Source organism: Theropithecus gelada, chromosome 20 (assembly GCF_003255815.1).
Source record: "Theropithecus gelada isolate Dixy chromosome 20, Tgel_1.0, whole genome shotgun sequence".
NCBI lineage: Eukaryota > Metazoa > Chordata > Mammalia > Primates > Cercopithecidae > Theropithecus > Theropithecus gelada.
Window position 1 is genome coordinate 39,733,499 of NC_037688.1, and position 13,865 is coordinate 39,747,363.

The 13,865-nt window shown below is 41.7% G+C and overlaps 1 protein-coding gene across 1 annotated transcript in view; it reads left to right on the top strand.

The window, feature by feature from the left end:
• Nucleotides 1–12,860, top strand: part of HSD17B2 (hydroxysteroid 17-beta dehydrogenase 2) — a 64,294-nt gene extending 51,434 nt beyond the window's left edge. Inside the window, exons 4-5 of the mRNA XM_025370340.1 lie at nt 5,365–5,502; nt 12,414–12,860. Coding sequence (XP_025226125.1) covers nt 5,365–5,502; nt 12,414–12,775 — 500 coding nt within the window. The 3' untranslated portion in view covers nt 12,776–12,860. The remainder of the gene's footprint in view (nt 1–5,364; nt 5,503–12,413) is intronic.
• Nucleotides 12,861–13,865: the final 1,005 nt, after the last annotated feature.

Genomic DNA, 13,865 nt, shown 5'->3' on the forward strand with positions numbered 1-13,865 from the left:
TTAAGCAAGAACATGTAAGATAAGCAGGGGCATAAAATACAAACCCTAACTCTGGACTGTTTAAATGGTAATTAGGAAGTGTTGGCAATTTAGGGCTATCTCTTTCTCCATTGCTTCTCAACACTGACATATGTGGGCATCACTTGGAGATCTTGCTAAAAGGCAGAATCTGACTGGATTGGTCTGGGTGGGGCCTAACATTCTGCAAATCTATGACTAGTTCCTGAGTGATGTTGGTGGTACTAATCCCCGGACCACATTTTCAAGCTTTAGCTGCATCAGAATCACCAGAGGCCTTCTAAATACACAATGGCTGGAAATCAAACCTCAATAAGATAATATACCTCCTAAGATGGCCGTAATGAAAAACCACCATAATACAACATACACCCTAAGATGGCTATAATAATAATAAAACACAGAAAAAAACACATGTTGGTGAGAATGTGGAGAAATTGGAACCCTCTTATACTACTGGTAGAAATATAAAATGGTTCAGCAGATGTGGAAAACATTTGGCAGTTCTTCAATAAGTTAAATTTAGAATTACCGTGTGACCTAGCAATTCTACTCCTAGGTGTATATGTAAGAGATAGAAAACAGGTGTTCAAACAAAAACTTGTACTTAGATGGGCATAGCAACATTATTCATAATAGCCAAAGGTATAAACAACTCAAATATATATAAATGGGTCACTTTATAAATAAAATGTGGCATATCCATAAAAGGAATAGTTTTCAGCTTTACAAAGAGTGAAGTACCGATACATGCTACAACATGAATGAACCTTGAAAACATGATGCTAAGTACACATATGGCAGGGAGAGACAGGGTCTCCACAATTCTTTTGTAAGCTTCCGAACGGTAACTTCAAATCCCTTATTTTTAGCCCGCTGTCAACAATATACCACAATGTAAAGGAAAGAAAATGACCACCAGAATAATCAACAAAATGAATGCTGAATTTATTCCCTTGCCAGATAAGGGAACACAGCCCAGGGAAGAAATTGACTGAATAGTTCACAGAGGCATGTGGGGGAATATGACTTAGAAGAGGGGGGATGATTTTCGTGCCTATGCTAAGTAAGGATAGAAAGTGTGCAGTCTAGGTCTAGGAAGAGTGGAAAGAGTCCATAGTTCTGTACCTTATTGGTTAAGACAGGTCCTGTTGTTGACTACGTATGTTAGTCTGCTCAGACTGCCACAATAAAATACCATGAATCGTGTGGCCTAAACAACATAAATTTATTTTCTCACAGTTATGCAGTTTAGAAGTCCCAGATCAAAATGCCAGCATGGTTGGTTTTCTGGTGAGGGCTCTCTTCCTGGTTTACAGACAGCTACCTTTTTGCTGTGTCCTCACATAGCCCTTCCTTGGTGCATGTTCAAGGAGAGAGTGTGAAGTGTCTGGTGTCTCTTCTTATAAGGATACTAATTCTGTTGGATCAGAGGCCTCATCTTTCTGATCTCATTTAACTTTACTTTTTTAGAGTCCTCATTTCCAAACACAGCTATCCTGAGGATTAGGGCTTTGAGATAGGAATTTTTTGGAAACACAAACATTAAGTCCATAACAAGGGGTGTTCTCTTAAGTTACCTAATATTGGGTTATTTAAAGTGTCTGAGTAATGCAAGAGGAATAAGTTACATAGATCTGCTATACAACATTGTGCCAATAGTTAACAATGCTGTATTGCACACTTAAAAAAATTGTTACGAAGGTAGAACTCATATTAAGTGTTTTTATCTTGATAAAATTAAAAGTTAAATTAAAAAATTAAAGTCTCTAACTGGACAGACAATAAAGGGGTATGTAAGGTCAGAAAGCCTTGAGACACAGTGGCTCTTAATCAGCAATCTTGGACACCTATATTTATCTCATCTTACATCATCTTAAGCATTAACAGCAAGATTGGATCTACGAGGTTGAACCATATAATACTGCCATTTCATAGGTAAGACGTGGTCTAACATTGGCAGTTTTTGCATGTTCAAAATAATGCAAAAGATAAATGAGTCTTAAATGTTTGATTCAAAGCGCGCTTTTTGTTTAGATTGTTAATGTGGTATATGATGTACTCTCAACAAACGTCGTATGTCATACTCGTTGTCTTAGTCTGTTTTGTGTTGCTATAACAGGATATTGCAGACTGGGTAATTTATAATGAACAGAAATTGATTGGCTCTTGGTTCTAGAGGCTGGGAAGTCCAAGATCAAAGGGGTGGCATCTCGTGAGGGTCTTTTGCTATGTTGTTCCACAGCGGAAGGTGAAAGGGCAAGAGAGAATGAGAAAGAGAAAGAGAGTGCAAGGGGGCCAAACTCTCCTTTTTGTGATGAACCCACTCTCAAGATAATGGCATTAATCCATTCACCCCATCCTCAAGGCCTAATCACCTTTTGGTACACCCCACCTCCTAACACTGGGGAGGTGTTGCATTGGGGATTAAGTTTCAATGTACGCTTTTGGAGGGACACATTCAAACCACAGCACTTATCCATAAGGCAGTGCATTATCACGAAAGCTCATGTGCACAAATATGTGACAAAACCCTAAGGTAATAGTTCATGATTTAATATTCAAAAGATTACTTGACTAGATATTAAGTGCAGATTCTGATTCAGTGGGTCCAGGGTGGCTCTTAGTAATCTACATAATAAACAACAGCTGCTGGAGATTCTGAAGCAGGTGCACTTATTACTCTAAGAAACCATGAACATATGGAGACTTTTGGGCTATTAAGATATTATTTTGAAAAGCCTGAGTAGCACTAATACTAGGAAGCCCTTATATGGAGCTTACTTTGTGCCAGGCACTATTCTAATATATTATTAATTTAACTTTCACAACGATCCTATGATGCTTGTACTATCACTATTCTTAATTTGCAAATAAAAAGGCAGAGGCCAAATATAAAGCGACTCTCCTGATAACAGGTGGCTAATCAATGGTCGAGCTAGGATTTGAATGCAGTCAGTGTTGGCTCCTCTGCTCACCTGTTTGCCTTCTATGTGACCAACCTTCATCATCTGTAAAGGTCATGGAGAAGTGAGAACTCTGGCTAACCTCATAAACTGGGGTTGCCACACAGCCCACACTGTGACTTTGAACAAGTTGCTTTAACTTCTTTGGCCTCTCTTACTAGTAATAGAAAGGAGTTGGATTTCAAACACTAAGATTTCATGAAGCTATAAATCGCTTACATAAAAATCTGCTGGCCATCTGCGGCAAGATTAACCAGTTTAATGAGACCCTGCTTGATGCCAGACATTGTGTTAAAATTGTATCAGTTAAGCCTTGGGACCTTTTGTTTTAAGTGACAGGGCCAAACTCCAACTTAGCTTAAACCAAAAATGGAAGAGGAATTTACTAGCTCGCCAATTGTCTGAGAGACAACAAATTACTAGCTCACCAACTGTCTGAGAGAGAGAATAAATAAGCTCAATAGTGTCTCTTTTTAAAAGGGCACTAATCCCTCTCATCACGAGGGCTCCACCCTCAGGACTTAATTACCTTCCAAAGGCCCCATCTCCAAATACCATCACACTAGGAGTTTGGGCTTCAAACTATGAGTTTTGATGGGGGTGGCACAATGTTCATAGTACCCCCACCTTTCAGGTCACCACTTTTTTTACTAGATCTGTTTTACTAGAGGTTAATTTGCATTTCCTAGAACTTTACATGAAGGGGATTATATCAAAGAGTACACACCCTTTTTGTTTGGCTCTCTGACTGCCCATAATTGTTTTGAGACATCCATGCTGTTACATGTATCAAGCTCATTCCCTTTGATGGCTAAGTGGTGTTCCATTATATGGCTGGACCACAGTTTGCTTGTCCATTCACCCAGTGGATGCTTCTTTGACTTGGGAAATCTTTGCCAAGACTGGGAGCCCTGTTGTTATGGGTCTAGTCTTCCTATGAGACTTCATGAGGCACTGTGAGCTCTCACTGTCTTTGCTCCTTCATAACCTCAGTGTCTTCCTGCTGAAGACCACCAGGAATGCACCTCAATTCATAGTCTAGGGCTGCTGTCACAAATCATCACAAATGGAGCGGCTTAAAACATCAGAAGTTTATTCTTTCGTAGTTCTGGAGGCCAGATGTCTAAACCAAGTGTTAGCAGGGCTGTGCTCCTTCTTGAGAGTCTGGGAAAGAATCTACCCTTGCCTATTTCAGCTACTGGTGGCCCTAGGTGTGCCTTGGCTTGTGCGACATAAGCCCAATCTCTGCTTCCATCTTCACATGGCCTTATCCTTTGTGTCTTCTCTTTTTCTGTCTCTGATAAGGACATGCATCATTAATGAGATTTAGGGCTCATCGTAATCCAGGATGGTCTTTTGTAGAGATCCTTGCCTCAATGACATCTGCAGAGACTCTTATTCCAAGTAGATCACTCCCTTTACTGGCTTCCTTTGATCTTGCCTTCCATTACTTCCTTATAGCTGGTCCAGTGACAAACTCAGTTTAAGGCTCAATTTCACCAGCTTCTGAGCTAAATATGATTTAGGTGGGATACAGAGCATCTGCTCTAGCGCTAGAATAAGTCCTTTCCCACACCCTCTTACAGAGATGCCCCACCATTCCCCATGATGTACATTATTCCTCATTGCAACAAGTATTGAGCCCAATCGGTTCAATTATAGGTGTTGTAGTGGGTTGAATAGCGGACCCTCCTCGCCTGAAAAAGATATGTTTACCAGGAACCTCAGAAGGTAGGTTGGTCAGGCTAGAAGATCAGGGCCTGGTCAGTAGATGCTCTTCATCTTACCTAAATTCCTTTTTTTTTTTTTTTTTTTGAGACGGAGTTTCACACTGTCACCAGACTGGAGTGCAGTAGCGTGATCCCAGCTCACTGTAACCTCTGCCCCCTGGGGTCCAAGTGATTCTTATGTCTCAGTCTCATGAGTAGCTGGGATTACAGGTATGCATCACCACACCCGGCAAATTTTTGTGTTTTTAGTAGAGACGGAGCTCCACCATGTTGGCCGGGTTGGTCTCGAACTCCTGACCTCAGGGAATCCACCCACCTCGGCTTCCCACACTGTTGGGATTACAGGCATGAGCCACTGCAGCCAGCCCTAAATTACATTTTGCTTAGGAGTTGGGCAAGACTGAGCCTTCAACTTGGTTTGTCATCGTACCAGCTGCAATAGGGGAGCCACGGAGGGCAGAAGCAAATGAAGCTACTCTGTGGGAATGAGCAAGAACACTGCTCACCTGAGCTTAGGGCCCTTGTCTGCCTTTGTCTGCCCAAGTCACTGATAGCAGTTCCTGGCATACAGTAGATGCCGATTAAATATTTATTGGATGAACAAATGAACATATCTAACTTTACTTCTTTTTCTCCCATTATTCCCATAGGAGGGGCCCCAATGGCAAAGCTGGCATCTTACGGCTCATCAAAGGCGGCTGTGACCATGTTCTCATCAGTTATGAGAATCGAGCTTTCCAAGTGGGGAATTAAAGTTGTTTCCATCCAACCTGGAGGCTTCCGAACAAGTAGGTTTCTGAGCCCAAGAACCTGTGATGTTCATCCTGGAAGGAACCCTGAAGGTCCTCTTGGTCTGACAGAGCACACATTGAACCCCTCAGTGTTGTCAAAGATGAGCACAGCCAGACATCAGTTAAAGTGGTGAAAACAGGTTTGATTCAGTAACTGCTGACTGTAGGGGAAAGAGCTAAGCTCCATTTTGATTTGTGCGAAGGTGTTTTAAACATTTTAAAAGGAGAATGAGGGAGAGGGGAAAGTGGGGCTCAGTAAGTCAGATTAGTGAAAAAGTACAAGGGTCCCTCAGTGTCCATGCAGAGGGGCCAGCTTGGCAATAAAAGAAGTCCAGATTCTGTCTTCCCACAGAGACTGAGAAACAGAGGTCTGATCCTTCTGCATGATTCAATTCCAAAGGAATGGCTCTCAGATCCTGGAGAGAAATGCTTCTGCATTGCAAGAGCTATATATTTACAATTTAAAGTTCTTTTTTTAGTAAGTATTTCAGGAAAGGGAAGTCAGGGACCTCTCAGGGATGTGTTGGCTAGAACAAATAGTAAAATTTTCTGGCAAGACTGAGCCTTCTTAGGCAGGCATTTTAGTGAGGGGCTGCTGTCATCCAAGGGACAGGGCCTTACACTGTTAGAAACCATGCTGGAGTTTGGTTAAGTCTCTTAGTGCAAGGGGTTGGGATGGGGTTGTCATGCATACAGAGTTCTCCAGCTCTCAGGGTCCAGCAGGACTTGGGATGGGTGGGCCTCTTCTAAGTGTCAGGCTCTCCATGTATGGCTTCACCCCTGCTTCCTTTCACAAAGTAAATGCTTTGGCTCATAAGTCATCAGCAAGCAGAGGCCGCACTGGGTTAGAACCCTGGTCCCCTGGTGCCTGCTCTGAGCAGGTCCTTTCTAGGACACACACTCCCTCCCTCGATGGTAGAGTTGTATTTGGTCTTTGGGAATGCAGCTCAAAAATGGTCCCTAACTGACTCTCACCAATTTTGATTATTTTCATTGCCCCATCTAAACCTGTTTAACAATATATAATCCATTAATTTCATACCAGATTTCTTTATTTAGCTTGAGCGCTTATTTTCATCTAAAAGTTTGAGCAGATACCCGGAGTAACATTTATTAGTCTTTTGTTTCCATTGGCCAAGAAGGTTTCCTTCCCCAGCTTCTTTATATTTCAGAAACAGTATTTTTCTCCTTCCCTCTAAAGAATATGATCCACATCCCCTCCACTCCAAGCAGAGATGGTCATTCTCTCCACTCCCCTCCCTGCATATCTGAACTCTGGGCAGAGGCAGCTTACCCCAAGGCTCAGTCTTTAGTTACGGGCCATCAAATATTTCATTGATGATTCAAGTGAAGATATAAAAAGTATGTCTAATAAAAGACCACAGACTAGAAGGTATTGCTAAATGCACTAAAGAACAAACCCTAAAGGTTTGAATGTTATCTCAAATCCAAAAGATAAAATCTACACAGAAACATTGAAATTTTGGCTTGAAACACTTGGTAGCTGAGAACCTCCTAAGGTTGTAGAGGGGGTACAAGACTCAGAGACAGGGACAGAGACCCAGAGAAAGGGAAATGGGTCACCAGGATGAGAGGCAGGACAGGAGCGATAAAAATGCAGAGAAGATGAAGTCTTGAGAGGGGTTTCCCACTTAGGGACTCCCTGGGTGGGGAGGAGAATTGAGGAGAGGTGATAGAGAAGAGATATGGGTCAGAGGTGAAGCCAAATGTGCTGGTTGAACTGAGAGACTGGGTTACAGAGAGAGGAAAGCCGGTTGACAGCTGGTGGAAGAGGGAAATGGTGAATTTGATTTTGAATCTGGCAGGAGGATTGAGGGTTTGGTGACCCAGCCCAAAGAGAATTCCAACACACAGATGTAAAATTCCATTTAGACGAGAGAGCAATCCTGCAGTTAAGTTATGATTTTGGAGATTTAATATAATTGCTATGTATAATAGTTCTGGAGAGCTGTTCTTACCAGGCACTGGGATACCCACTTACCATACATTCTTTACTGATGTTGATCTTATTTTTTAAAATCGAGAAATACATAAACAGAAAAAAGCATTATACACACATGGTTCAACAAATTATTATAAACACTCTTGTACTTAACACCCAGATAAAAAAAAATAAAACATTACCAACACCCAGAAGCCCCTACATGATCCTCTACCATCACAGCCCTCTCCAACTACCCAATAGGTAATCGCCTCTTACTTTTTGTAATGATCATTGATTTGCTTTTCTTTGTAGAGTTATATCCATCCCAATCAATAGCATTTGACTTTAACTGCTTTTGCGCTTTGAATGGAATCAATATGTATGTATCCTTTTGTGTCTGGCTTCCTTCACTAAACATTCTCATTTGACAATTTATCTCCACTGTGTGTAGCTGTAGTCCACTCATTTCATTGCTGTGCAGTATTCTGTGAATATGCCACGATTTTCTACTGTTGATGGCATGTTTGTGTCCCTTCTAGTTTGAACAAGTATGAACCAATGCAGCTATGAACTTTCTGGTACATGTACTTTGTTTTTTTGTGTGCTTGAATTTTTCTATGACACATGCTCCAGAGTGAAGTTGTTACCGGAAAGGGCTCCTGATCCAGATCCCAAGAGAGGGTTTTTGGATCTTGCATGAGAAAGAATTTGGGGTGAGTTCATAGAGTAAAGTGAAAGCAAGTTTATCAAGAAAGTAAAGGAATAAAAGAATGCCTATTTCTTAGGTATAGCAGCAGCATTGACTGCTTAACTGAGTATACTTATAGTTATTTCTTCATTATATTCTAGACAAGGGGTGAATTATTCATGTGTTTTCTGGGAAAGTGGGAGGGATGACCAGGAACTGTGGGTTCCTCCCCCTTTTAGACCATGCAGAGCAACTTCTGGACATTGCCATGGCATTTATAAACTGTCATGGTGCTGGTGGGAGTGTCTTTTAGCATGGTAATGCATTATAAGTAGCATATAATGAGCAGTGAGGATGACCAGAGGTCACTTTTGTCACCATCTTGATTTTGGTGGGTTTTGGTTGGCTGCTTTACCACATCCTGTTTTATCAGCAGGGTTATTATGACTTGTATCTTGTGATACCAATCCTGCCAATCTCCCATCGAATCCTGTGATTAAGAATGCCTAACCTCCAGGGAATGCAGCCCAGCGGGTCTCATTCTCATCTTACCCAGCCCCTATTCAAGATGGAGTTACTCTGGTTCAAATGCCTCTGAAAGAATGACTAGATCATAGTTTTCCTGGCTTCAGCTTTACTGAATCATACCAACCTGCTTTCTAAAATATTGCTCCAATTTATACCTCCACCCTTTCTATGTATACTCCAATCATCACAACTTTGAGGAGCAGGTTTCGTTGACATTATTCTCCTGGTGATGGTGCTGAGCTGGGGTGGATAACATGCCCTAGGGTGGGGATCTGGTACCCCACGTACATCGTGATGGTGGGAAATTTGAGATCAGATCCCGAGATGCAGTGCCTGGGTTCTTCCTTTTATATCAGGCTGCCCCCAGTTTAAAGCTATTTGATGAGCTCTCTGAAGGCAAGAAGCCCAAGAGCAGAAGGCAGAGAACTCAGGTTTGGAGAATGACACTTCATACTTATACTTATTTGAAGGTGGGGGCAAGAAAAGGAATCTTTAGGGACACAGACAAGGAGCTTCTGAAGACATTGTAAGAGACATTCCAGATTTTTTTTGTGCCCTGAAATAAGATAGCTAAATCATACTGCATGCTAGATTAGCAGATTTTAAGTGCTTTATGTGCATTATCTCCCTTAATCCTCACCTATGAAGTAGGCGTCATAATAGCCCCATCCTGCAGTGAGAAAATGGAGACTCAGAGAAGTTAAGGAAGTTCCAAACCCATAGAGCTGATGGGAGGCAGAGATGGGATTTTGATACAGGTCATATCAGTAACTTCATTGTGTGTAGCACCAAAGTAGCATGGGATGGATGGGTAGGGCGAGTGTGTCAAAAGTGGGAGATGATGATGGACTGATGGCAAAAGACTGATGGCTTTGTCACTCACAAAGAGAGCTTTGGGGACTCTGGATAGGGTACCCACAAGAGTGGCCAGAAAGTCCATGAGGTGTTTAAAGAAGGAGGAGGCGGAAAGCAAAAGGAATCCCCAGCCTATGAAGACAGGGACAGGGAGAGGTAGCAGGAGGAATACTAGCTCACGAAAACATATTTTTCAGGACCTAAAAGCCTCCAGAGTAATTGTCAGGATAATCATTTCTTTAAGCACAGTGTGTGCCTTCCTGAAAAGAAAGGAGCAATTGAAACTTCGTTTGCATTTCCATGAGTATAATTGGATTTTACTGGCCCACATTTCCAAGTAAGCACCCCTCCTTCTCCGCAGTCCTGATATCCAGGAGTCACCCAAGCTAGCAAGGGCTCATCCCCACAGCTATCTGAGCAACCAAGCACTTTGCAGGAGCGAGCGAGGGAGACTGCAACCTTTTTGGAAAGTAATCTGGCAGTAGCTATTAAAATTCAAAATGAATGTGCCTTTGACCAGGCTGTACTTTGAGGATTCTTGCCTATAGAAGTAAAGCCAACGTACAAACGAATAGGTTGTGAAAGTCTATTTACTGCGGCAGCGCTTGCAATGCTGAAACCTATAGCAACAACTGGAAGGTGGTTGGATAGGGAAGTGGTTGGCTAAAAGCTGTTCAATGGGAAATTCTCTTGCTCTGGTTTAATCTATAGACATTGATGAGAAGGGAGGTCTGTGATTTATTACTAAGTCAAAACAAATTCATGGAAAATATAAATACTATAGTATGACCCTTTTTGTTATTGTTATTTCTTGGTTTAAAAAAATAAATCAAATTCTTCTATGTGTATGCGTGTTTGTATGGACAAGGAAGGAATGTAGAAGGGCACACAAAAGTGTTAGTTATCATAGAGGAGATTAATTTTTAAAATACGCACATCTCCTTATTATTCACTTTATATAATGAGGAGGCAGAGCTGCTACATTTTAAAGTAAATAAATTATTTAATTTTATATAATAAGCAGGTATTGCCTTTATTTAAAATATATATTTATACTTAATTGTATGTAATTTGTATATTAAAATTAAAATATATGTGTAAATTATATTAAAATTACATTTCATATATTTTTAAAAACATCAATGAAAAGCATATCTATTAAATAGATTAAATTTTTAAAATCCCATATTTTATTTATTTATTTATTTATTTAGAGACGGAGTCTCATTCTGTCACCCAGGCTGGAGTGCAGTGGTGTGATCTTAGCTCACTGTAACCTCTGCCTCCTGGATTCAAGCAATTCTCCCTGCTTCAGCCTCCCAAGTAGCTGGGATTCCAGGTACCCACCACCATACCCAGCTAATTTTTGTATTTTTTAGTAGAGACAGGGTTTCACCGTGTTGGCTAGGCTGGTCTTGAACTCCTGACCTCAGGTGATCCACCTACCTGGGCCTCCCAAAGTGCTGGGATTGCAGGCATGAGCCACCGTGCCCAGCCTAAAATCCTGCATTTAATTTTAAATATGAAGGTAGACATTACTTCTATATTAAAAAAATTATATGTGTATATGTTTATATGAGTGTATATATATACTATATTATATACAGTATATATTATATTGTAGATATTACATGATATATTTTACATCTAATAGTCACCAAAAGACATGAGTGTTTGTGGCAGCAGCATTTGTAAAGGCCCAGTTGAAAACAAGCACAGCGTCCATCACAGTATAGCGGCTAAATAATTCGTGGCATTTTGATGCAATGAAATACTATGCTGAAAGGAGAATCAACACACATAACATAATGTTGAATAAAGAAGCTGATGCTAAACAATGAGTACTATTCATATGATTCAATTTATATAATGTTCAAAACCAGCCAAAATGAATCTATCCTGTTAATCAGGAAAATGGTTACTGAGAAGTGGGCTGAGAGGAGAGACTTTCAAGGCTGGTCCTGTTCTGTTTTTTTTTTCCCCCCTTTTTCTTTTCTTAAAATTGGAGTGTAGCTCTGTTGCCCAGGCTGGAGTGCAGTGGTGCAGTCATATAATGGCTCACTGCATCCTCCAACTTGTAGGCTCAAGGGTCCTCCTGTCTCAGTCTCTCGAATAGCTGGGACTACAGGTGAGCACCATTGTGCCCAGCTAAATTTCTGTGTATATGTCCATGTCTATGTATACGTGTGTGTGTGTGTGTGTGTGTGTGTATGTGTATATATATATGTATTAGAGATGGGATCTCGCTGTTGCCCAGGCTGATCTTGAACTACTAGGCTCAAGTGATTCCCCTTCCTGGGCCTCCCAAAGTGCTGAGATTACAGATATGAGTCACTGTGCCCAGCCCTGTTTTGTTCTTGATCTGTTTGCTGGTCACATGGGCTACCAGTTTGGAAAAATCCAATCATGTGTGCACTTTTCTGTATGTAGGTTTAGAAGTGATAATAAATGCCATTATAAAGCACACATTTTAAAAGGCATTTGCAGGCCGGGCATGGTGGCTCACACCTGAAATTCCGGCACTTTGAGAGACCGAGGTGGGCAGATCACTTGAGGTCAGGAGTTCAAGACCAGCCTGGCCAACATGGCGAAACCCCATCTCTACTAAAAATGCAAAAATTAGCTGGGCATGGTGGTGGATGCCTGTAATCCCAGCTACTTGGGAGGCTGAGGCAGAAGAATAGCTTCAACTCTGGAGGCAGAGGTTGCAGTGGGTTGAGATCATACCACTGCACTCCAGCCTAAGTGACAGAGCAAGACTCTGTCTCACAAAAATAAATAAATAAATAAATGGCATTTGCAAAGGCCCATCCTTCCCAACAGAGACGAGCGCCTGCTCCCTGACTTCTTTGGCTTTCCCAGGATCTGACTCTTCCTTTCCTTTCGCCCCAGGTATCGCAGGCACGAGTGACAAGTGGGAAAAGCTGGAGAAGGACATTCTGGACCACCTACCCGCTGAGGTTCAGGAAGACTACGGCCAGGACTACATCTTATCGCAGAGGAATTTCCTCCTATTCATCAACTCGGGGGCCAGCACAGACTTCTCTCCGGTGCTGCGGGACATCCAGCATGCTATCTCAGCGAAGAGCCCCTTTGCCTATTACACGCCAGGGAAAGCCGCTTACTTGTGGCTCTGTCTTGCTTTCTATTTGCCTATTGGCATATATAATTACTTTGCTGAAAGAAATTTTGGCAAAGACGAGCCCATGCCCAGAGCGCTAAGCATGCCTAACTATAAGAGGAAGGCCACCTAGGCAATGGAAGACCTCAAAGAAGTGGGAATGTCATAGTCTTGAAATGAAAAGGAAACTGGGTTTCTCATTAAAGTTGTTTCCTACTTTTCATTCTCTGTGAAATTCATTGATTGAATAGTACTTTGTAATGAGAAGGCTGCAGAGTAGCAACAGCCTCATGGAGAATGTTAATAGAGCTCCTACCTCCAGCCTGGGCTACAGAGCGAGACTCCGTCTCAAAAAAAAAAAAAAAAAAAAAAAAAAAATAGAGCTCCTACTATGCACCAGATACATTGCAGATATTCTTTCATCTAGTTCACATCAGAGAATTGAGGTGGGTATCTTTGCCCCTACTTAATATAATTGGAGAGATTTCTTGTCACACGCTAGCAAAAGGCAGGGCCAGAATTCAAATCCTGGGTTGAACTCCACTGCCTGCCAAGAGAAGAAGAAGAGAAAGAGAGAGATGAGGAGAAAGAGAGAGGGAAGGGAAGGAGGAGGCAGAAATGGCAAGGGCAACAGTCTAATGGATCCTCCAAGTCTTCCTCACTGTGCATTGATATTCTGTAACTACTACACCCAAGGTATTCGATTCACGGTAAATCATCAGGGCTTCGTTCTCTTCCTTCCTCTTTTTTTCCTCTACGAGGAGCTCTGGAGACAATAGGATAAGGTCTCCCATCTCAAACAGAACCCAGGAGACCTCTTGGCAGATCTAGGGAATGTGGCTGACTGGTTTAGGGCCCATAGTAACCATCACTGTTACTCTGTTACCCCCATCTGAGCATACTGGGATGGAAAAGTCAATATCATTACCTGGAAGAGCTTAGTGGAAGGGAGCAATGTCAGATAATTATAGAGGTATGGCCAAAGTCAGTTGGGTGTGGCAAAAGGGGAGGAGCTGGTGAGCAGAGGGTGCATAAAGGGAACCAGAATACCTTGCTCATTGCAAACCTCTCTGTTCCATTTCCTTTCTAGAATGTGGAGACTCTTTTTCTGTTTTCCTTGGTGATTTCATGAGAGTATATACCATGACACTGCTCTGCAATTTTCTCTCAGAGAAAATAATAAATAGCCATATAGCAAGATAAATACTTATAAAATACTTACA